This window comes from Chiloscyllium punctatum, chromosome 10, assembly GCF_047496795.1.
Source record: "Chiloscyllium punctatum isolate Juve2018m chromosome 10, sChiPun1.3, whole genome shotgun sequence".
Classification (NCBI taxonomy): Eukaryota; Metazoa; Chordata; class Chondrichthyes; order Orectolobiformes; family Hemiscylliidae; genus Chiloscyllium; species Chiloscyllium punctatum.
In genome coordinates this window covers 106,821,905-106,847,258 of record NC_092748.1, presented here as the reverse complement: position 1 = coordinate 106,847,258, position 25,354 = coordinate 106,821,905, and the positions used below count along the sequence as shown (strand labels likewise).

The 25,354-nt window shown below is 44.4% G+C and overlaps 1 protein-coding gene across 1 annotated transcript in view; it reads left to right on the top strand.

Moving 5' to 3' along the window:
• The window catches only part of LOC140482418 (contactin-associated protein-like 5), a 1,108,772-nt gene that overhangs the window by 799,124 nt on the left and 284,294 nt on the right, over positions 1–25,354 (top strand). Inside the window, exon 17 of the mRNA XM_072579902.1 lies at positions 10,788–11,006. Within this exon, the coding sequence (XP_072436003.1) occupies positions 10,788–11,006 (219 nt within the window). The remainder of the gene's footprint in view (positions 1–10,787; positions 11,007–25,354) is intronic.

Here is a 25,354-nt window from a genome sequence, read left to right as displayed (position 1 = left end):
CATGGATGAATATAAAAGAGAATCTTTCATCTGTTTTATTCTCTGTATGCCTGCACCTTAGCATTCACTGTGAAATACTTCTTTATTCTTTCCATTGATTTTTAACTGTTGTCAGATTTCTGAGGCATGCAGAAAACCTACCACTGAGACTGTGTTTATTTTCATAGCTGGTATCTCGTGTTCGGGTTTGATACTGCCAGCGTTTTTAAAATTTCATTTGTGGGATTTGGGTATCACTGGCTGGGCCAGCATTTAGTACCAATCCCCAGTTGTCCTTGAGAAGGTGGTGGTGAACTGCCTTCAGGAACTGTTACAGTCCACCTGCTGTGGGTTGACCCACAATGCCATTTAGGGAGGGAATTCCAGGATTTTGACTCAGCGACTGTGAAGTAACGGCAACATATTTCCAAGTCAGGATGGGGAGTGGCTTAGAGGGGAGCTTGAAAGTGGTGATGTTCTGCTGCCCTTGTCCTTTTTGATGGAAGTGGTCATAGGTTTGGAAGGTGGTGTCTGAGGATCTTTGGTGAGCTACATACATCCCTATTATCTTCAGTCACCCTCCTCCAAAACAAAAGAGTAAAGGAGATGCCCTGTAAACGAGATTGGCCATGTAATAAAATTATTGCATCTTATTTTCCCAACCAGAATTAAAATTTTCACATTTGCCATAGTGGCATTTGAACTTTCACACTCTGAACATTAGCCTTGTGTTCTGGCTTACTAATCCAGTGACTAATAAGCTCTGGAAAAAGTGATGATGACCTGCCTTTTTGAACTTCTGCTGTCCTTGGGCGTAGGAGCACCTGATTTGTGCAAACAATTCAGAATTTGAGCCAGCAACAGTGAAAGAATGTTGAGAAAGTTTCAGGATGGTGTGTGGCTCAGAGGGAAGCATGCACATGATGGTGTTCCCATGTATCTGCTGCCTTGCCCTGCTAGGGTAAGAGAAGTCACGGGTTTGGAATGTATGAAGGAAAATGTCTTGAACTATTGCAGCACATCTTGTCAAAGTACAAACATACAGAACATAGAACATTACAGCGCAGTACAGGCCCTTCGGCTCTCGATGTTGCGCCGACCTGTCATACCAATCTGAAGCCCATCTAACCTACACTATTCCATGAACGTCCATATGCTTGTCCAATGACGACTTAAATGTACTTAAAATTGGCAAATCTACTACCGTTGCAGGCAAAGCATTCCACACCCTTACTACTCTCTGAGTAACGAAACTACCTCTGACATCTGTCCTATATCTATCACCCCTCAATTTAAAGCTATGCCCCCTCGTGCTCGCCGTCACCATTCTTGGAAAAAGGCTCTCCCTGAGCACCCTATCTAACCCTCTGATTATCTTATAGGTCTCTATTAAGTCACTTCTCAACCTTCTTCTCTCTAACAAAAACAGCCTCAAGTCCCTCAGCCTTTCCTCGTAAGACCTTCCATCCATACCAGGCAACATCCCAGTAAATCTCCTCTGCACCCTTTCCAAAGCTTCCACATCCTTCTTATAATGTGGTGACCAGAACGGTACACAATACTCCACGTGCAGCCACACCAGAGTTTTGTACAGCTGCACGATCCCTCTATTAATAAAAGCTAAAACACTATGTCTTCTTAACAACCCTGTCAACCTGGGTGGCAACTTTCAAGGATCTGTGTACCTGGGGCTGCGCGCTTTTAAAGGGGAAACAAACCTACCCAGGTAAGCTTACGCTCTACCTGCTTCCGGGTCTCGGCTGCCTCTCTGGTCGTCGTCACTTCCCCCTGCTGCTCCCGCTCTTTCTGTGAAGAGAGAGTGAAAAAAACACCGCTGCCCGCTACCGGTAAGTACTTTTAAAACAAACAGTCTTACCTTAGCTGCTGCTCGCACTCAAAATGACCGTTAGCGTCGAAGGGTGAGTATTTAAATACAATGTTCTTTCCTGCAGAGGGCTGTTCATCGCTGATCAGTGCTTGTGAGTTCCACACTCATTTATTGGTTTGGTAGGAGGCTATGGAAACAAGCAATGTTAGGAATTAAATAAAGACATCAAGGAATGTGGAGAGAAAGCGAGAATATGGCACTGAGATAGAGCATCAGCCCTGATCACGTTGATTGGTGGAGTAGACTCACAGGGCCAAATGGCTACTCCTAATTTCTATGAATAGCCATTCCCTGGCTGCCCATGTGTACTTCTGTCATGATTGTTTGCCTGTTTTGCTCTGTGTCTCAGCTTCTTGTTTGTATGTGGTTCCAAAGGTACCTTCCGGAACCGTGTCAGAATTTCAAGGCTCTCACCATGTGAGTCATAGAGTCATAGAGATGTACAGCATGGAAACAGACCTTTTGGTCCAACCCATCCATGCTGACCAGATATCCCAACCCAATCTAGTCCCACCTGTCAGCACCCAGCCCATATCCTTCCAAACCCTTCCTATTTATATACCCATCCAGATGCCTTTTAAATGTTGCAATTGTACTAGCCTCCACCACTTCCTCTGGCAGCTCATTTCATACACGTACCACTCTCTGCATGAAAATGTTGCCTCTTAGGCCTCTGTTATATCTTTCCCTTCTCATCTTAAACCTATGTCCTCTCGTTCTGGACTCCCCCCACCTCAGGGAAAAGACTTTGTCTATTTATCCAATTAATGCCCCTCATGATTTTGTAAACCTCTATTAGGTCACTCCTCAGCCTCCACGCTCCAGGGAAAACAGCCCCAGCCTATTCAACCTCTCCCTATAGCTCAAATCCTCCAAACCAGGCAACATCCTTGTAAATCTTTTCTGAACCCTTTCAAGTTTCACACATCTTTCCGATAGGAAGGAGACCAGAATTGCACACAATATTCCAATAGTGGCCTAATCAATGTCTTGTACAGCCACAACAGGCCCTCCTAACTCCTATACTCAATACTCTAACCAATAAAGCATACTAAACACCTTCTTCACTATCCTATCTACCTGTGACTCTAGTTTCAAGGAGCTATGAACTTGCACTCCAAGTCTGGGCAATTGGATTGCAGCTGGCTGTCATAGAGAAACTGATGCAATTGTCACCCAGCAGCCATTACTGGGCAGTCATCGCTCCTGCCTGCTCTTTCCTCATTGGATAATGAGGCTGAGTACAGCACTATATTGCATTGCTCATGTTAAACTAACTCATTACACACTGGACCTCAACTGAGAGCTGTATATTTCCCTAAATGTTGAGTTTAATGGAGTGAGATGTGATCTTCTTGAAGCGTACAGGACTCTTATGGGGCTCAGCAGGATGTATGCAGGAAGGACGTTTCGTCTGGCTGGAGAGAGCTGGAGTAAGGGGGCTGAGGAGTTCCAGATATAAGAATCAACCATCTCACAATCATTTGGAGGCCATTTCGGACTGAGATGCGGAGAAATCTCTTCACTCGAGCTGTTAATCTATCCTAGCGAGCCAATAGAAGCTCAGTCATTAAGTATATTTAAGGCTGTGATTGATGGACTTCTCCACGTGAGAGATAACAAGGGACATCGAGATATTGTGAAAAGATGAGTTTGAGGGAAAAGAATCAACAATGAATCTGTTGAATGGCAGAACAGGCTCGAGGGGTTAAATTGGTTACTCCTGCTTCAATTTCCCATGTACCTATGATCCTGTTTGTAGAAAACCACAGAGAACGTGTCATCTTCCCTTTAAGCTATCTTGTTTGCTAAAAATATAGACGACTGTATAATGTTTCCTTCAGTTTTCCCCTGCTCCAAAAGGCATTCAAACACAATATGAATAGGCCATTGTTACTGCAATCATATGCCAACTGCACAAAGAACACTGTACCCCATTTTATAACAAGACCAGAAATTGCTGGAAAAGTTCAGCAGGTCTGGCAGTATCTATGGAGAGAAATCAGAGTTAACGTTTCAGGTCCTGACCCTTCCTCAGAACTGGAGATTAGACCTGCTGAGCTTTTCCAGCAATTTCTGTTTTTGTTTCTGACTTCCAGCATCCTCAGTTCTTTTGGTTTTTATTTCACATTTTTTAGAGATTACTTTGGACATTTTCAGGGCATCCCGAAGCACTTACACGCTCTTGCCTTATTGATGAGCACCATTGTATTGTTTTAGTGAAGAGGGGATTTGATAGAGACATACAAGATGATCAGAAGATTAGATAGGGTAGACAGTGAAAGTCTTTTTCCGAGGATGATGATGTCAGCTTGTACGAGGGGACATAACTACAAATTGAGGGGTGATAGATTTAAGACAGATGTCAGAGACAGGTTCTTTATGCAGAGAGTGGTAAGGGTGTGGAATGCACTACCTGCTAATGTAGTCAACTCAGCCACATTAGGGAGATTTAACCAATCCTTGGATAAGCACATGAATGATGATGGGATAGTGTAGGGGGACGAGCTGAGAATAGTTCACATGTCGGCACAATATCGAGGGCCAAAGGGCCTGTTCTGCGCTATATTGTTCTATGTTCTATGAAGGCATCAAATTGCATTGGGCAGTTTTCCAAAAAACAGCTGTCTGACAAATGATCAGTTATAGGTTGTACCTCAGTAATTCAGCAGCCTCAGAACGGCAGCTTTGCCAAACCTCCAGAGGTCACATCTTTAACCAGTGCTGGCCATGCAGCATAAAATGACATGGAGAATGCAATGAATCTTTACCTGTCAATCCAATTCTGGAAATCAGAAGCACTATGGGTTCTTCAGAAAACCAGATGAATGGCAGAGTTCACACTGGCAGAACGTTATGCACCATAGAGGTTGCTGGGCCAACAGTGCTAGAATAGGGAGGTATGAACTGTAATATTGATTTCTCCAGTTTTCTCATTTCCTCTGTCCCCACCTTATCCCAGATCCAACCCTCTAACTCGGCACCACCCTCTTGAACTGTCCTATCTGTCCATCTCCCTTCCCACTTATCCGCTCCACCCTTCTCTCTGACCTATCACCATCACACCCCCACTTTCAGCTACCTATTACATTCCTAGCTACTTTCCCCACAGCCTCCACCCCTCCCCCCGGTCACCATTCCTGAAGAAGTGCTTATGCCCGAAACGTCGACTGTCCTGCTCCTCGGATGCTAACTGTCTGGCTGTGCTTTTCCAGCACCACACTCTTTGACTGTCATAGAACATAGAACATAGAAGAATACAGCGCAGTACAGGCCCTTTGGCCCTCGATGTTGCGCCAATCCAAGCCCACCTAACCTACACTAGCCCACTATCCTCCATATGCCTAGTCAATGCCCGCTTGAATGACCATAAAGAGGGAGAGTCCACCACTGCTACTGGCAGGGCATTCCATGAACTCACGACTCGCTGAGTAAAGAACCTACCCCTAACATCTGTCCTATACCTACCACCCCTTAATTTAAAGCTATGCCCCCTTGTAATAGCTGACTCCATATGTGGAAAAAGGTTCTCACGGTCAACCCTATCTAAACCCCTTATCATCTTGTACACCTCTATCAAGTCACCCCTAAACCTTCTTTTCTCCAATGAAAACAACCCCAAGTGCCTCAGCCTTTCCTCATAGGATCTTCCTACCATACCAGGCAACATCCTGGTAAACCTCCTCTGCACCCGTTCCAGTGCCTCCATATCCTTCCTATAGTATGGTGACCAAAACTGCACACAATACTCCAGATGCGGCTGCACCAGAGTCTTATACAACTGCAACATGACCTCAGGACTCCGGAACTCAATTCCTCTACCAATAAAAGCCAGTACGCCATATGCCTTCTTCACCGCACTATTTACCTGGGTGGCAACTTTCAAAGATCTATGTCATCTCCAGCATCTGCAGTCCTCACTTTCTCCTACAAACTGACATCTGATTGGTTTTAGATATTAGCAAAGGGGCTGTGAAATCTCCTCAATCAGACAACAGTTAGTGCCATGGGATTGGTTTTCATTTGTTCATGGGATGTGGACTTTGCTGGCCAGGTCTGATTTTATTGCCTATCCCTAATTAACATTGTGTGGGTCTGAAGTCTCACATCCACCAAACCAGGTAAGGATAGCAGATTGTCCTACCCTAAAGAGACTTGGTTGCAAGAGGGACAAGATTGGAAGCTTAGATTTCCAGGACTTTGATGTTTCAGGCGAGTTAGAGAGGCTTGTAAAAAAAGTGGGGCGAATTAAGGATAATATCATAGCTGTACTGAGGGAGGATACCTTGGAGAGTTCATCCAGTGTGGCCAGATGGGTAGAGCTCAGGAATAGGAAGGGTGCAATCACTTTGATGGGATACTACTACAGCCCTCCTAATTGGTGATAGAAGAACAGATATGTGGGCACATGATGAACAAATGTGAAAAGGTTCCTGGGTGCATGATTTTAATTTCCCCTATTTTGACTGGGGGATTTGTTTAATTCCAGGGACTTGGATAGGAAGGAATTTGTTAGTGTGGTTTTTGAAACAATATGTAAATAGCCCAACTAGGGAAGGAGTCATATAAGACCTGGTATTGGAGAATGAGCCAGTCAAGTGACCAAAGTTTCATGGGGATTATTTTGGAAACAGTGACCATAATTCTCTAAGTTTTAGGTTACGTATGGATAAGGATCATATAGAGCTGAAAATGTGTTGCTGGAAAAGCACAGCAGGTCAGGCAGCATCCAAGGAGCAGGAGAATCGACGTTTCGGGCATGAGCCCTTCTTCAGGAATCAGGTTTCCTGAAGAAGGGCTCATGCCTGAAATGTCGATTCTCCTGTTCCTTGGATGCTGCCTGACCTGCTGCGCTTTTCCAGCTACACATTTTCAGCTGAGGCACCCTTCCTATTCCTGAGCTCTACCCATCTGGCCACACTGGATGAACTCTCCAAGGTATCCTCCCTCAGTACAGCTATGATATTGTCCTTAATTCACCCCACTTTTTTTCCAGCATCAGCAGTCCTCACTTTCTCCCAAGGATCATATAGTCCTTGGGTGAAGGTATTAAATTTGGCAAAGGCTACCGACCAGAATATTAGGCAGGAACTGGGAAATATAGATTGGAGGCAGATATTTGAGGGTCAATCTACATCAGGCATGTGGGAATCATTTAAAGGCCAGTTGATTCGAGTTTAGGTCCAGCATGTTCCTGTGAAAATCAAGGTTAAGGATGGTAAGAAAAATTGCAAACTTAGTCAAAAAGAAAATGGAGGCTTATATGAGGGTTAGGAAACTGAAGACAGACAAAGCCCTCAAAGAATACAAAGATAGCAGGAAAGAACTGAAACAAGGAATTAGGAGAGCTGCAAGAGGCCATATAATGTCATTGGCAAACAGGAATAGGGAAAATCACAAGACATTTTATCCAGCTTTAAAAAGCAAGAGGGTCGCTAGCGAAAATGCAGGTTTACTCAAAGATGAAGGAGGGAATTTATGTATGAAGTGAAAGAAATCAATTGAGGTCCTTAACAAATACTTTGCATCAGTATTCACAAAGGAAAAGGACATAGTGGATGGTGAGTCTCAGGTGGGGTATGTTGATATTCTAGGGGATGTCAGTACAAGAAAGGAGGAGGTGTTGGGTGTTTTGAAAAGTATTAAGGTAGATAAGTCCCCAGGGCCTGATGGGATCCATTCCAGAATGCTGAGGGAGGCAAGTGAGGAAACTACTGGGGCCTTGTAACCTCATTAGTCAGAGGAGAGACCCCAGAAGACTGTAGAACAGCTAATGTCATTTCTTTGTATAAAGAAGGGTAGCAAGGATAATCGAGAGAGTAAAAGTACAGGCCAGTGAGCCTGGTATCAGCGGTAGAGAAATTACTGGAGAAGATTTTTTGGGATAGAATTTACCCACATTTGGAAAAATATGGACTTATTAGCAATAAGCAGCATGGCTTTGTGTGGGATGGTTGTGTCTCACAAACTTGCTTGAGTTTTTTGAGGAAGTGACGATGATTCATGAAGGCAGAGCAATAGGTATTGTCTACATCGTCTTCAGAAAAGCTTTTGACAAGGTCCCTCATGTCAGGCTAACACAGAAGGTGAAGTCACATGGGATCTATGGTGAACTGGTAAGATGGATACAGAAATAGCTTAATCATAGAAAACAAAAAGTCGTGGTAAAAGGGTGTTTTTTCTGACTGGAGATCAGTGATGTTCTACAGGGAACAGTGCTGGGGCTCCTGTTGAATGGAAATGATTTGGTGGAGAATGTAGATGGCCTGATTAACATAGAAAATGCCTGCAGGAGTAGGCCATTCAGCCCTTCGTGCGTGCAGTACCATGCAATATGCTCATGGCTGATCATGCAATCTCAGTATCTCATTCTCTGCTTTATCTCCATATCCCTTGGTCCCTTTAGCCACAAGGACCACATCCAGCTTGAATATATCTAATGAACTGAACCCGACAGCTTCCTGTGGGACAGTGAAGAAATTCTTCCTCATCTCAGTCCTGAAAGGCTTACCCCTTATTCTTAAATTGTGACCCCTAGTTCTGGACTTCCGCAGCCTATTCACCCTCCTGCTTCTATCTTACCTATTCCCCTCATTATTTTCTTTGCTTCTCTAAGATCCCCTGCATTCTTCTAAATCCCAGCAAGTACAAGCCCAGTCAATCCAATCTTTCCTCATATGTCAGTGGTATGTTTGCGGATGACACAAATATTTGGGGAGCTGTGGATGGTAAGAGGGAATGCCAGATAGTAGAGCAGGATATAGATTGGTTGGAGACTTGCTTAGAGAAATGGCAGATAGAATTCAATCCAGACAACTGCGAAGTGATATGTTTTGGAAGATCTAATACAAGAGGGAAGTATGCAATAATTGGCAGAACCCTTAATGGCATCAATGTACAGAGGGATGTAGGCATACCAGTCCACAGTTCCCTGAAAGTGGCAACACCAGTGCATAGATTGTTCAAGAAAGCATGTAGGCTAAAGTGAGGACTGCAGATGTTGGAGATCAGAGTCAAGATTAGAGTGGTGTTGGAAAAGCACAGCAGGTCAGGCAGCATCTGAAGAGCAGGAAAATCAACATTTCAGGCAAAAGCCCTTTGTCAGGAATGATTAATGAAGGGCTTTTGCCCGAAACGTTGATTTTCCTGCTCCTCAGGTGCTGTGTGACCTGCTGTGCCTTTCTAGCACCACTCTAATCTTGATTAATTTTGCCTGCATATGGCAGGTTTGCCTTCATTGGTCAGGGCATACAATATATAAAAATTGGCAAGTCATGTTGCAGCTGTATAGAACTTTAGTTAGACCACATTTGGAACATCATGTACAGTTCTGACACTTACCACCCTACACTACCAGAAGGATGTGGAGGCCTTAGATAGGGTACAAGAAACAGTTTACCAGGATGGTGCCTGATATTAGCTCTGAGGAGAGATTGGACAGACTTGGTTTGTTTTCACTTGAACATGAGGGGCGATCTGATAGAGGTTTACAAACTTCTGGGAGGCCTTGACAGAATGGATAATTGGTCTCCTTATTCCATGGTACAAATGTCAATTGCTTGGAGACATAGGTTGAAGGTAAAAGGAGCAAGTTTAAAGGAGATGTGACTGACAGACTTTTCACAGAGAGGGTGGTAAGTGCCTGGAATGCCCTGCCAGAGGAGGTGGTGGAGGCAGATACAATGGCAACATTTAAGAGGCATCTTGACTGATATATAGATACACAGGGAATAAAGAGATACAGATCTTGGAGAGAGAAAAGGTCCAACATACATTCTGGAGTCACATGTAAGCCAGACCAGGTAAGGATGGCATTGTTCCCTCCCTAAAGTGAACCAGATGGAATTTTGCAGCAAAGGCTTCCTGGCCATCCTCAGAATCTTAATTCCAGATTTTTATTGAATTCAAATTCGACCATCTCCTGGTGGGATTTGAAACCAGGTCCACAGAACATTATCTGGGTCGTTGGATTAATAGTCTAGCAATAATACCACCAGGCCACTGCCTCCTTTAGAAAGGCATCTTATGTCAGTGCTGTTTGTTGGGCCAAAGGGCCAGTTCCTGGGCTGTTCTTTGTTCTAAAGGGCATCAGTGAACCCGTTGGGTTTTCTTTTAATGGCAATCCAATGAAAATGTCATCATCTATCATGGATTCTAATCTACGTCACCAGGACACTAACCTGGCTCCTGTCTTACTAGCTTGTTGACACTATGCGGCACACACACATCCACGTGTAGACAGACAGGGCTTCAATTGGGTATTTCATCTGGAGAAACAGCACTCCCTTAGCTTTGCATAAAATGTCAGTCCTGTTGACGGTCTGAATACGAGTTCGTGGTCATTTGTGTAATGGTGCAGCCATTAGACTAAGCTGGCAATTTGTGGCCATTGCAAGTCACAGTTTAGATGAACATTGTCATTATTACACTCAAGTGTGGACTTGACTCTGAGGCAACACTCCCAATGTTCAATCAAGTCCCACTTCAGAGAATTGAGCACAGTGGTCAAAGGTTGAGTATGTAATGAAGGGGTACTGTACTATTGGAGAACTGTCACTCGGATCAGATGCCAACCTGAAGCTCTCTTGGATAGATGCAAATAACTCCAGGGCACTCTTTCAAAGAGGTGCAATGATATTGTCTCTGATAAGCTGGCTGATATTTATCCCTTGACTGACCCAGTAAAAACATTAGAGTATCATTTATTTTATTGCTGTTTGTGGAACCTTGCTGTGTGCAAATTGGTGGTCGCAATTCCTGGAGTGACTACACTTCAAAAAGTACCTAATTGGCTGTAACATCCTGAGGCCCTGAAAATGACTACCTAAATATCTAAATGCTCTCTTTTATAATACCAATGTACTTTTCGCAGACAGGGCATTCATTTCGGAGACTAACACCACAATGTGTGATTTTATAGCCCCGATGGAAGTGCTATTCTCATTCGACGTGGGTAACGGGCCATCAGAGGTTATTGTGAAGTCATCCACCCATCTGAACAACAACCAGTGGCATTATGTCAGAGCAGAGCGAAATATCAAAGAGGCATCTCTTCAAGTGGATCACCTACCAAGCAAGACTCAAGAGGCCCCAGATGACGGACACATCCACTTACAGCTCAACAGCCAGCTATTTGTAGGTAGGACAGATGGGGCAAGGGCTGGGTGGGGGGATCTGTTCCTTAGATTTCTTCACGGAGATGGGCAATGTATTTCAGTTTAACATCCAGCTGCCATTGCTTATTCATGGGCTCATGGTAAAAGCAGCAACTTGTACAAATAGGTTTGTTATTTTATTGACTGGCTGCCAAGCTGAGTGACAGTTCCTTGGATTTCTGACAACTAGGCTTCAGAGGAAAGATTTGAGAATGTGCTGCAATGTTTGGAACTCTTGATTGATGTGGTCAATTTCCATTATGTCAGACAAGGACTGCATGTGGCAAGGAAACGTTTCTTTCCAAATTGGACGACACATTTAACATGAGTGTGTTCAACGATATAAGTGTTGACTTTGGAGGTCAGGACTGGAAGAAAAGAAAGTGGTTGTGGCAAACCACAAAGCAGCTGTCAGAGTTACAGCTACAGTCATTCCTGGCCCTGCGAGAGCAAGCTGCAGATCCTAGAGCCTTAGAGCACAGGAGAAAGCTCTGTTTTCTGGGAAAGAGCTGTCCATTTTGGCCCCACACCTCTTTACCTACACCCCTGGAAATGAGTCATATTCAACCTCTCGGAGTACAGTAACACGCTGGTTATGTCATAGAATTATAGAATCCCTATAGTGTGAAAACAGACCATTAGGCCCAAATAGTTCACATCAACAAATCTCCAGCATGCACAGTAATACTTCTGCATCACTAATCCCAGCCTATAGGTTAGTAGCCCTGTAGCATGGTGGCTTAGTGGTTAGCACTGCTGCCTCACAGCACTAGGGTCCCAGGTTTGATTCTAGCCTCGGGTGACTGTCTGGGTGGAGTTTGCACATTCTTCCTGTGTCTGCGTGGGTTTCCTCTGGGTGCTCCAGTTTCCTCCCACAGTCCAAAGATGTGCAGGTCAGGTGAATTGGTCATGCTAAATTGTCCATAGTGTTAGGTGCATTGGTTTGAGTGGGTTACTCTTCAGAGGGTCAGTGTGGACCAGTTGGGCTGAAGGGCCTGTTTCCACACTGTCGGGAATCTAATCTAAACCCTCTGAAGAGTAACTTAACCAGAACCATTCCCTATGCTTCCCCTGATTAATGCACCTAACCTACACATTCCTGAATACAATGGGCAATTTAGCATGCCCAATCCACCCGACATGCACATCTTTGGACTGTGAGAGGAAACCAGAGCACCCAGAGCAAACCCTCACAGACACAGGGAGAATGTGCAAACGCCACACAGATAGTTGCCTGAAGCTGGAATTGAACTGTGAGGCAGCAGGGCTAACCACTAAGCCACCATGCTACAGGGCTACTAACCTATAGGCTGGGATTAGTGATGCAGAAATAGTACTGTGCATGCTGGAGATTTGAAATAAAAACAGAAATTACTGGAGAAACACAGCAGGTCTGTCAGTAACTGTGGAGAAAGAAATTGTGGTAATATTTCAAGCCCAGTAAGATTAATTTTCCAGCTCTCTGTCAGTTCCGAAGACGTTGTTCTTTCCTCAAAAACGTTAACTCTGTTTCTGTCTCTCCACATGCAGTCAGACCTGCTGAGTTTTTCAACACTGTTTTTATTAATGATACAGATAGGTGAGTTTATAGAATCACCATGGCAACTGGGAAATGTAACTGTAATTCATTAAATTTAAATTCATAAATAAAAAGCTAGCATCAGCATTGAGAGCCATGAAGCCATCAATCTGTCTGGTTTCCTTATATACTTTGGAAATTTGCCATCATTACTTGGTCAAGCCTTTAGATTAGATTCCCTACAGTGTGGAAACAGACCCTTTGGCTCAATAAATCCACACCAACCTTCTGACAAGTAACCCACCCAGACCCATTTCCCTCTGACTAATGCACTAACACAATGGGCAATATATCATGGCCAATTCACCTGACCTGCACATCTTTGGATTGTGGGAGGAAACTCACACAGACACAGGGAAAATGCGCAAATTCAACACAGAGAGTCACCCGAGGCTCGAATCGAACCTGGGACCCTGGTGCTATGAGGCAGACGTGCTAACCACTGAGCCACCATGCCACCCCCCACCTCCCCCCGCAAGGTTACCTGACCAACTCAAACACCATGAATTGAATTGAATTGAATTGGCTTCATTGTCACATGTTCTCAAATGAGTATAGTGAAAAGTTGATAAGTCACCAGTTACAGTACCATCTCAGGTACAAAGGTACCTCGGTACAGCTTCTTCAGTCACAAGATTAGTTACAGTATAACAATATCACCAACACATAGAGACATCTTAGGTACAATCCTTAGTTACAAAATAGAGAAATGAAGAAAGCAAAGTTACATTACAGTATGACCATACGACAGAAATATGAGAATCAAAGTTAAAAAGACAAACATCAACGTCTCTCTCCTAGAGCTCTCCTCAGCAGACCAGCTCAGGGGACCTCTACATGTTCTGACCACTGGCTGACATCTTGCCCCATTATGCCACTGACACCACACTGGGCTGCTGACCACCAACCCGGCTTGAGGGGCCAGCAGTCGGAGGCCGAGGTTGGGTGTCTGTGACCGAGTGTCCAAGTAGACAGAAGAGGAGAAGTAAACATCAAAAGGGAGGAAAAGAGGGAGCAAACCAAAGAAAAAGAACAAAGCAGAGCAGATGTGCTCTGGCTAAACCATCCTACTCAGCCGCTATATTGCCAGAAAATGACCAAGGCCTGATTGGGTTAATCTCTCCCATTAGGAGAAAGTAAGGACTGCAGATGCTAGAGACCAGAGCTTAAAAATGTGTTGCTGGAAAAACGTAGCAGGTCAGGCAGCATCAAAGGAACAGGAGAAAGGCATAAGCCCTTCTTCAGCTTAATCTCGCCCATTCTCATGGCCTGTGATAGTCACATATTGGAAGGTTTTAGAGGCTCATAATCAAACTATTTGGCCATGCAATGCATTTGACATAATCTACTTGATCCGGTTCCATATGGAAGATTGATAGCAAAGGGAAGAACCCATAGGATCCAAGGAATTTTGTCTAATTGAATCCAACAATGATTGAGTGGCAGGAAGCAGAGAGTGACAGTTGAGGGGTATCTTCTTGTGACTGGGAACCTGTGTCCAGTGGGGTATTACAAGGATTAGTAATGTTGCCCTTGCTCTTTATGATAGATATTAATGGTATAGACTTGAATGGAGGAAGGTTGTTCAGTAAGTTTGCACATGATATCAAAATTGGTGGTGTGGTAAATAGGTGATGGCCTTAGAATACAGGAAGGTATAGATGGGCTGGTCAGATCAACTGATTAGTGGCAAGTGGAATTTAATCCAGATAAGTGTGAGATGATGCACTTTGGAAGAAAAAGGCAAGGCATTCAAGTACTCAGTACATGGGAAGATAGTAAAAAGCTCAGAGGGACAGATAGGTTTGGGGTGCTTGTCCACCCATTTCTGAAGACACGAGACAGGTTAATAAGGTCATTAACAAGGTAGATGAAACACTTTCCTTTATCAGTCATGGTATAGATTATAAAAGCAGGGAGGTTATGTTGCAGCTATACAGAACTTTGGTTAGGCCAAATCTGATCAGTGCACTATCATAGTGACATGATCGCACTGGACAGGGGTGCAGAGGAGCTTCATCAGGATGTTTTTGATGATGGAACTTTGAGCTGTGAAGAGAGGCTGAATAATCTTGGGTTGTTTTCTTTGAAGTGTAGAGGCTTGACAGGGGACCTGATAGAGGTGTGCAAGGTTGTGAGAGGAGTGAATAGGGTGAACAGAAAGCAGCAATTCCTCTTAGTTGAAGGGTCAATGGCAAAGTGGTGTAGATCATTCATAGAATCACTACAATGTCGAAGCCGCCATTCAGCCCATTGAATCCACAGCAACCCTCTGAACAGCATCCCACCCAGATGCAACTCCCTAGCCTATCCCTCTAACCCCACATTTCCCATGGCTAATCCACTTAGCCTGCATGTTCCTATACATGATGGGCAATTTCCCATGGCCAAACCACATAACCTGCACATCTTTTGACTGTGGGAGGAAACTGGAGCACCCAGAGGAAACCCACGCAGACATGGGGAGAGTGTGTAGACTCCGTACAGACAGACACCCAAGAGTGGAATCGAACCCTGGTTCTGTGAGGGAGCAGTGCTAACTCACCGAGCCACAGTGCTGCCACCATGTGGGCATCATTTTAAGGTGAAAGGCAGGAGGTTTAGAGGGGATTTGAGGAAAATGAATTTCACCTAGGAGGTGGAGGGAATCTGGAACGCACAGCCTGAGAGGGTAGTTGAAGCTGGAAACCCCACAACCTTTGAAAAAAAAGTTCTGAGATGGGCCTTGAAGTGTGATAGCATTCAAGGTTATGGGCCAAGTACTGGAAAGTGGGATGAATGCAGATTGGAGGAGATTTTGTTCATGCAGACTCAATAGACTTCTTCAATATTGTATGGTTCTATGATTGTTTGATTTTATGTTGTGAACAAGCATTTCTGAGCGAGCAACACCTGATAGATTGATATATTCTTGTTGTCTCGAGGAATTAAGGGCTACGGGGACAATGCGGTTAAGTTGAGTTGAAATGCCCATCAGCCATGATTGAATGGTGGAGTGGACTTGATGGGCCAAATGGCCTTACTTCCACTCCTATGTCTTATGGTCTTATGGGAGTTGAACCTTGTTATGGACTAGTCCAGATCACTCAAAACATTCTTAAGCGGGCAGCCCCAGACCATAACTTTACAATTTGTTTCGGTAAGTGGACAATGAAAATTACCCAGAGTAAGTTAGCTAGATTGACTACTAGGTTTTAAAACAGACACAACCCTCTGAAAGGAGAAATTCCTCCTCATCTCAATCATAAATTGATGCCCCTTAATTCTGAGGCTAAGACTCTCCCATGAGGGGAAACATTCTCTCAGGATTTACCCTATCAAACCCCTAAAGGATCCTATATGTTTCAATGAGATTACCTCTCAATCTTCCAACTTCCAATGAGTACTATCTGTTTAGCCTTTTCTGATACAATGCATTACCTTCCACCATTTTTGCTACCCCACCATCAAAATTATATTTCCCTCCTCACCCCTTTCTGCATTCCACAGAGACCATTCCCTTCGTGACTCCCTTGTTAGGTCCATGCCCCCCCACCAACCCACCCTCTACACCCAGCACCTTCCTCTGCCCCACATGAAGTGCAAAACCTGAGCCCACACCACCCCCCCCCCTCACCTCTTACCAAGGCCCTAAAGGGTCATTTCAAATCCAACAAAGGTTTTCCTGCATATCCACCCACCTCATTTACTGCATCCATGCTCTCAATGTGGTATCCTCTACATCGGGGAGACCAAACGCCAACTCACAGAGCATTTCAGGGAACATGTCTGGTCTACACATACCAAATAACCCCACCACCCTGTGAACAGCCACTTCAACATCCCCTCCCAATCCCCTAAGGACATGTAAATCCTGGGCATTCTCCAACGCCAAATCAAAGTCACCCGTCAACTGGATGACAAAAACCTCATCTTCCACCTCGAGACCCTACAACCTCATGGCATCAACATGACTTCCCCAACCCCACCTCATCCCAGATCCAACCCTCTAACCAACCTCCATCTTCCTTCCCACCTATCCACTCCACCCTTCCACTAACCTATCACAATCACCTACCACCTGCATCTACCTATCACCATCCCACCTACCTTGCCCCAAGCCCCACTCCCATCTCCCTATTTATCTCTCAACCACCTTCCTCCTCCACATTCCTGATGAAGGATTTATACCCAAAATGTTGATTTTCCTGCTCCTCGGATGCTGCCTGACCTGGTGTGCTTTTCCAGTGCCACACATTTTGACTCTGATTCTCCAGCATCTGCACTTTCTCCTGATAAGCCAATCCCTCCTTACCAGGAATCAGCATTGTGGCAGCATGTGAAGAACCGAGTGATGTAGCCTAGCCCAGTCCATGAGCTGGGTGTGTGCCCAAAGTGTCCTTGCTGCAGCTAATGTCCTTCAGGGAAGCAAACTACCATCCTTACCTGGTCTGGCTGACTTGTGACTCCAGACCCACAGAAATGTGGCTGACTCTTAATTACCCTATTAAGAGTTTCCTCCGGGCAATCAAAGATGGGCAAAAAATGCTGGCCCAGCGAGTGACGCCCTCATCCCATGAATTGATTTTTTAAAAAAACATTACAATAGTCATTGCCAGTTCAGATTGAGCTGCAGCATTGAAGTGTAGAAGTATCCTGTAAAGGGACCCAATGTGCCATGATGGTTTTCAAAGGTTGGCACATATTCAGATCCAATGTCCATGAACGGAGGGTGTGCATGCAGCTAGTGCCCAAGGAGCATGCATGGAGATGCTGGTGGCTGGTGTCCAACGTGGAGGTTGGTTGGAGCAAGCAGTGAGCTGACATCACCAGGAACATGCTCTGGTTTCCGTGTCAAGTCGTCCCAACTGTTACCTTGCTGGCGAGTTTGGTAAGAAAGGCCAATATTCATGATGTGAGTTGAGCTGTCAACAAGGCATTGAACAAACATTAATTCCCTCGTTAAGTTACAACTCACCGCTGCCCAGCGATAAACTCGCCACACCACTTGTGAAAAGCATAAAACATCGAGCAAGATGCTCCTGTTGTAAAGATGGGCCTCACTGGACTTTTCATCCCTTTTTACTACCAATCACACCATAGCCCACATCACTCCAATCACATTCCACCTATGTGTATAATTACACAATATTGTAGCTTTGCAAATAGAATTCCTACAGTTTGCAAACAGGCCCTTCGGCCCAACAAGTCCGCACCAACCCTCCGAAAAGTAACCTACCCAGACCCTGACTAATGCACCTATCTTACACATGCCTGAACGCTATGGGCAATTTAATATGGCCAATTCACCTAACCTGCACAACGTTGGATTGTGGCAGGAAACAGGAGAACCTGAAGGAAGCCCATGCATTCACAGGGAGAATGTGCAAACTCTACACAGACAGTCAACCAAGGCTAGGATCAAACCCAGATCCTCGGTGCTGTGAGGCAGCAGTGCTAACCACTGAGCCACCGTGCTGCCAAACAGCTTAGGCTCTAAATAGATTTTAGATATCTGGCTGCCTGTTTTGTGGACTAATGGACCAAAGGCTTCTCTGTTATTAGAGAGAGAGGGAGAGAGAGAGAGAGAGAGAGAGAGAGAGAGAGAGAATTGGTGAGTGGTTAACCTGATGGTCGTGGTGCCTGAGGTGAGGCGAGAGTTTGAGAAGGAGAGTCTTCATTGTAATCTCAGCCAGTGTAGGAACTGAACCCACATTGTGGGCATCACTCTGTATTACAAAGAGGCTGACCAGCTGTTAAGGGAGAAACATCAAAGAAGCGTCTTGAGTCCTGTGTCCAGCAGCACAAATTAATCTTTACTCAGAGCTCTTCACCACCAACGCTGCGTGCGAGAGATCTTTGGAAACAGTCTCCACTAGTCACCCTGCTTCTCTCAGCGAAGTACAGCATCTTTATATACATGTTGCATTATAATAGTTACATGTATCATTGATGTCATTGTTAGCAATGCCCCTAATCTACACATCCAATTCTGTGACCACACAATCAATGATGGACATCTCTATGGATCATCCTAGGCTCTCCCATGACCTCATGATATTTACCAGTTACCTTTATCACCTATCTTTGGGATCTTACAATGCATCTCATTCAGTCATGTTCCAATACTGACAGTTATAGTCCTTCCCTGACAGTTATAGTCCTTCCCTAGTGGCTTGAAGTGTGTGTACTTTAATGCCAGAAGTATACGAAATAAGGTAGGTGAACTCGCAGCGTGGGTTGGTACCTGGGACTTCGATGTTGTGGCTATTACGGAGACATGGCTAGATCAGGGACAGGATTGGCTGTTGCAGGTTCCAGGGTTTAAATGTTTTAGTAGGGTCAGAGGTGGGGGCAAAAGAGGGGGGGGTGTGGCTTTGCTTGTCAAAGATAGTATTACAGCGGTGGAAAGGAAGATGGACGAAGATTTGCCATCTGAGGTAGTTTGGGTTGAGGTTAGGAATAGAAGAGGTGAGGTCACCCTGTTAGGAGTCTTTTACAGGCCTCCTAATAGTCCTAGAATCGTTGAAGAAAGGATTGCGAAGATGATTCAGGAGAAGAGTGACAGTAATAGGGTGATTGTTATGGGAGACTTTAACTTTCCTGATATTGATTGGGAAAGCTATAGCTCAAGTTCGTTAGATGGGTCAGTGTTTGTGCAATGTGTGCAGGAGAGTTTCCTGACACAATATGTAGATAAGCCAACAAGAGGTGAGGCCATACTGGATTTGGTTCTGGGTAACGAACCAGGCCAGGTATTAGAACTAGAGGTAGGTGAGCACTTTGGGGACAGTGACCACAATTCGGTGATTTTTACTCTAGTGATGGAGAGGGATAAGTGTGTACTACAGGGCAAGAGTTATAGCTGGGGGCAGGGAAATTATGATGCGTTGAGGCATGACTTAGGATGTGTGGATTGGAAAAGTAGATTCCAAGGCAAGAGCGTAATTGATATGTGGAACTTGTTCAAGGAGCAACTATTGAGTGTCCTTGATAAGTACGTACCTATCAGGCAGGGAGGAAAGGGTCGTGTGAGGGAGCCGTGGTTTAATAAGGAGTTGGAGTCCCTGGTTAAATGGAAGAGGGCGGCCTTTGTAAAGATGAGGCGTGAAGGTTCAATAGGGGTAATTGAGAGTTATAAGGTAGCCCGGAAGGACCTGAAGAGAGAGCTAAGAGCAGCAAGGAGGGGACATGAAAGGTCCTTAGTTGGTAGGATTAGGGAAAACCCTAAGGCTTTCTATAGGTATGTTAGGAATAAAAGAATGACTAGGGAAGGAATAGGTCCAATCAAGGATAGTAATGGGAAGTTGCGTGTGGAGGCTGAAGAGATTGGGGAGGCGCTGAATGAATACTTTTCGTCAGTATTCACTCAGGAACAGGACATTGTTGTCGATATAAATACTGAGGCACGAATAAGTAGAATGGATGGCTTTGAGATATGTAGAGAAGAGGTGTTGGAAATTCTGGCAAGGGTGAAAATAGATAAGTCCCCTGGGCCTGATGGCATTTATCCTAGGATTCTCTGGGAAGCAAGGGAGGAGATTGCAGAGCCATTGGCCTTGATTTTTGTGTCCTCTTTGTCGACAGGAGTAGTGCCAGAGGACTGGAGGCTAGCAAACGTGGTTCCCTTGTTCAAGAAGGGAAGTAGGGATAATCCTAGTAACTATAGGCCAGTGAGTCTTACTTCTGTTGTGGGCAAAGTCTTAGAGAAAATTGTAAGGGATAGGATTTATGCACATCTGGATAAGAATGATGTGATCAAGGATAGTCAGCATGGTTTTGTGAAGGGCAGGTCGTGCCTCACAAACCTTATTGAATTCTTTGAGAAGGTGACTAAGGAGGTAGATGAGGGGAAAGCGGTAGATGTGGTATATATGGATTTTAGTAAGGCGTTTGATAAGGTCCCCCATGGTAGGCTACTGCAGAAAATACAGAGATATGGCATTGAGGGTGAGTTGGAGGTTTGGATTAGGAATTGGCTCTCTGGAAGAAGACAGAGGGTAGTAGTTGATGGCAAAGGTTCATCTTGGAGTGCCGTCACTAGCGGTGTTCCGCAAGGATCTGTTTTGGGACCATTGCTGTTTGTCATTTTTATAAATGACCTGAAGGAAGGGTTAGAAGGTTGGGTGAGCAAGTTTGCGGATGATACGAAAGTCGGAGGAGTTGTAGACAGTGAGGAAGGATATGGCAGGTTACAGCGGGATATAGAGAAGCTGCAGAGCTGGGCAGAAAGGTGGCAAATGGAGTTCAATGTAGCTAAGTGTGAAGTGATTCACTTTGGTAAGAGTAATAAAAAGATGGATTACTGGGCTAATGGTAGACTACTTGGTAGTGTGGAAGAGCAGAGGGATCTTGGTGTCCATGTACACAGATCTCTGAAAGTTGCCACCCAGGTAAATAGTGCAGTGAAGAAGGCATATGGCGTACTGGCTTTTATTGGTAGAGGAATTGAGTTCCGGAGTCCTGAGGTCATGCTGCAGTTGTATAAGACTCTGGTGCGGCCGCATCTGGAATATTGTGTGCAGTTTTGGTCGCCATACTATAGGAAGGATGTGGAGGCACTGGAACGGGTGCAGAGGAAGTTTACGAGGATGTTGCCTGGTATGGTAGGAAAATCCTATGAGGAAAGGCTGAGGCACTTGGGGTTGTTTTCATTGGAGAAAAGAAGGTTTAGGGGTGATTTGATAGAGGTGTACAAGATGATTAGGGGGTTAGATCGGGTTGACAGTGAGAACCTTTTTCCACGTATGGAGTCAGCTATTACAAGGGGGCATAGCTTTAAATTAAGGGGGGGTAGATATAGGACTGATGTTAGGGGTAGGTTCTTCACTCAGCGAGTCGTAAGTTCATGGAATGCCCTGCCAGTAGCAGTAGTGGACTCTCCCTCTTTATGGGTATTTAAGCGGGCATTGGATAGGTATATGGAGGATAGTGGGTTAGTGTAGGTTAGGTGGGCTTTGATCGGCGCAACATCGAGGGCTGAAGGGCCTGTACTGCGCTGTATTCTTCTATGTTCTATGTTCTATATTTGCCAGCTGGGTCACTTCAATTGCAAGTAAACTGGATACTTGCTTATCACTAATTACTATTTCAAATTCTTTTATGCAATTTACATTCCCTCGTTATCTTATTACAAGAGCTACAAAAAGACGCAAATTTCTTCCAATTGTTACCAAATTTGTAATTTCAGTTCCAATATTAAGTTATATGTGGACTTATGTCATTACATCTCAAGCTGTGATTCTTTGGCAAAACTGACAAAGAGGGAAACAGCCTCTCTCTCTCTCTCTCTCTCGATATTGGGAGATCAAACAAACAGTCTGTCTATCTTACAGTTGTAATTACAACTTCCATTTGCATGCTGTAAGTTGGTTTAAAACAGAGGTTTAAGTCTTGGATGAACTTTTCTGTCTTTATCCTAAACTAGTTCCTTTTACTAAATAAAACAGTATCTATTTGAATTCCATTGATGAGGATGAAATTCAATCACCTTCACAGATTTACCAATTCATTACAAGAAACTGATTTGGATTCGCAAGGTACAACAGGACATGACCTCATTCTCACCCTTATTGTCTAATTTGTCTGACATTCTCCCCTTGATCTTTGCATACAAGGATCTGCTCAAATTGGAATACTGCATTCAATTCTGGTCTCCCTGTTATAGGAAGGATATTGTGAAACTTGAAAGGTTTCAGAAAAGATTTACAAGGATGTTGCCAGGATTGGAGGGTTTGAGCTCAAAGGTGAGGCTGAATATGCTCAGGCTATTTTTCCATAGAGCGTCAGAGGCTGAGGGTTGACCTTACAGAAGTTTATAAAATCATGAGGAGCATAGATAGGGTGAATAGCCAAGGTCTTTTCCCCAAGGTGGGGGAGTCCAAAATTAGAAGGCTTAGGCTTAAGGTGGGAGGGCAAAACTATAAAAGAGACCTAAGGGGCAGCTTTTTCACACTGAAGGTGTGTGTATGGAATGAGCTGCCAGAGAAAGTGGTGAAGGCTGGTACAATTACAACATTTAAAAGGCATCTGGACGAGTATATGCATAGGCTTTAAAGGGATATGGGCTACATGCTTGTGAATGGGACTAGACCAATTTATGATATTTGGTCAGCAAGGATGAGTTGGACCAAAGGGTCCGTTTCCTTCCTGTACAGCTCTATTATTTATGAAACCATCCACATCTGTACTATGCTGTAAAGTTGCAATTGCTTATTATCTTGAAGTCACACTGACTATGATTTACAACCTGTTTATTATCCCTACCATGCCAACTGTCTCTCTGTGCTCTCTTAAAGGCTATTGCTTCATTTTCCCTGCTGATGAAGTGAATCTCTCTTTATTATCTAAGCTGGCTGCTCACAGGAATTCAGCTAAACCCCTTCATGTTTATTTAGTTTGTAGGTTGCATTTTAATTTACAATTGCTTAAAAAGTTTGGAATACTGTGGGATTGGACTTTTCCTTCTACATTTTACTAGATAACAAACTTGGACCTGTGATTAGGGCCCAGATGTCTCTTCTCTGGGTTTTTCAGGAATGTTCCTTATCAAAAATGCTTGTGTGCTTAAAGCTGTCTGTCTATAGGAATCTAAATTCCCTTGTCTTTTCTCACCGGACCTTTCATTGTTTTATTCGGTAACTCTGTATGGAGACTACACGGTGAAAGCCTGCTATGTGCAGTTTCTAATTCATTTTTGGCAATCTTATATCATCTAAAAAGCCTGTGGGAGCCTTTTTTATGTCAACTTCAGTCATAGGAAGCTGTCATACCAACCAACTGAGCTAACCAAATCCCATATATAATAGACCACAAATGGCATCAGGTGGGGATTCACTTGTATCCTGAGAAATAAGAACAGAGCACAACTGAGGTTCTTGAGTAAGGTATTGGATGCTTGCAATATGTAACTCCATAAATAAACGGTTCTAAATCCGTTCTATCCTTCATCACCCAATTTTCTGAAGTGTAGTGCTCCTTCTGTGTGGTGGAGGTGCTGCTGGAGAGAGTGGCTCATGCCAGGGCACCCAATAGCAAAGGCAAAAGCCAGAGAATCTATTTAGTGATAGACGTTGAGTGACAAATATTAGCCAGGAACTTGGGAGAAAAATCACTGTTCTTCTTTGACATAGAGTCAGAGTCCTGTAGCATAGAGTCAGGCCTTTGGCCCAAACTGGTCCACCCGGACCAAAATGCATCTACACTAATGCCACTTTCCTGCACTTGGCCCCTATCCTTCTAAACCCTTCCTTATCATGTATTTGTCCAAATTCCTTTTAAATGTTAATGTACCAGCCTCAGCTGGCAGCTCATTGCACATGCATGCCACCTTCTGTGTAAAAAGGCTGCCCCTCAGGTTCCCTTTTAATCTTACCACTCAATGCTGAAACTGATGCCCTTTAGTCCTCGATTCTCCAAACCCGGGAAAAAGACTGAGTGCATTCATCCTCTCCATGCCTCTCATAATCTTATCCATCTCTATAAGGTTTGCCCCACAGTCTCTTATGCTGTAAAGAGAAAAGTCCAAGCTTGCCCAACGTCTCCCTATAACTCAGACCATTGAGTCCTGGCATTATAGAACATAGAACAATACAGCGCAGAACAGGCCTTTCGGCCCTCAATGTTGTGCCGACCTGTGAACTATTAGTGGGTGGCACGGTGGCACAGTGGTTAGCACTGCTGCCTCACAGCGCCTGAGACCCGGGTTCAATTCCCGCCTCAGGCAACTGACTGTGTGGAGTTTGCACGTTCTCCCCGTGTCTGCGTGGGTTTCCTCCGGGTGCTCCGGTTTCCTCCCATAGTCCAAAGATGTGCAGGCCAGGTGAATTGGCCATGCTAAATTGCCCATAGTGTTAGGTAAGGGGTAAATGTAGATGTAGGGGTATGGGTGGGTTACGCTTCGGCGGGGCGGTGTGGACTTGTTGGGCCGAAGGGCCTGTTTCCACACTGTAAGTAATCTAATCTAATCTAATCTAAATTCTCAGCTCGTCCCCTACACTATCCCAAAATCTTCCATGTGCTTATCTAAGGATTGTTTAAATCTCCCTAATGTGACTGAGTTGACTACATTAGCAGGTAGGTCATTCCATGCCCTTATCACTCTCTGCGTAAAGAACCTGCCTCTGACATCTGTCTTAAATCTATCACCCCTCAATTTGTAGTTATGCCCTCTCGTACAAGTGGACTTCATCATCCTAGGAAAAAGACTTTCACTGTCTACCCTATCTAATCCTCTGATCATCTTGTATGTCTCTATGAAATCCCCCCTTAGCCTTCTTCTTACCAATGAGAACAGATCCAAGTCTCTCAGCCTTTCCTCATAAGGCCTTCCCTCCAGACCAGGCAACAAACTGGTAAATCTCCTCTGCACCTTTTCCAATGCTTCCACATCCTTCCTGTAATGGGGTGACCAGAACTGTATACAATATTCCACGTGTGGCCTCACCAGCATTTTGTATAGTTGCAGCATGATATTGCGATTCCGGAACTCAATCCCTCTACCAATGAACCCTAACACACCATATGCCTTCTTAACAGCACTATCCACCTGCATTTTCTCCATCAGTCTACCATGCGGAACCTTATCAAAGGCCTTACTGAAATCCATGTATACCACGTCAACTGCCCTACCCTCATCTACATGCTAGTCACCTTCTCAAAAACCTCAATGAGGTTTGTGAGACACGACCTGCCCTTGACGAAACCATGTTGACTATCTGAAATCAAATCAAATTTATCCTTGTAAATTTCTTCTGCACTCCCTCCAGTTTAATA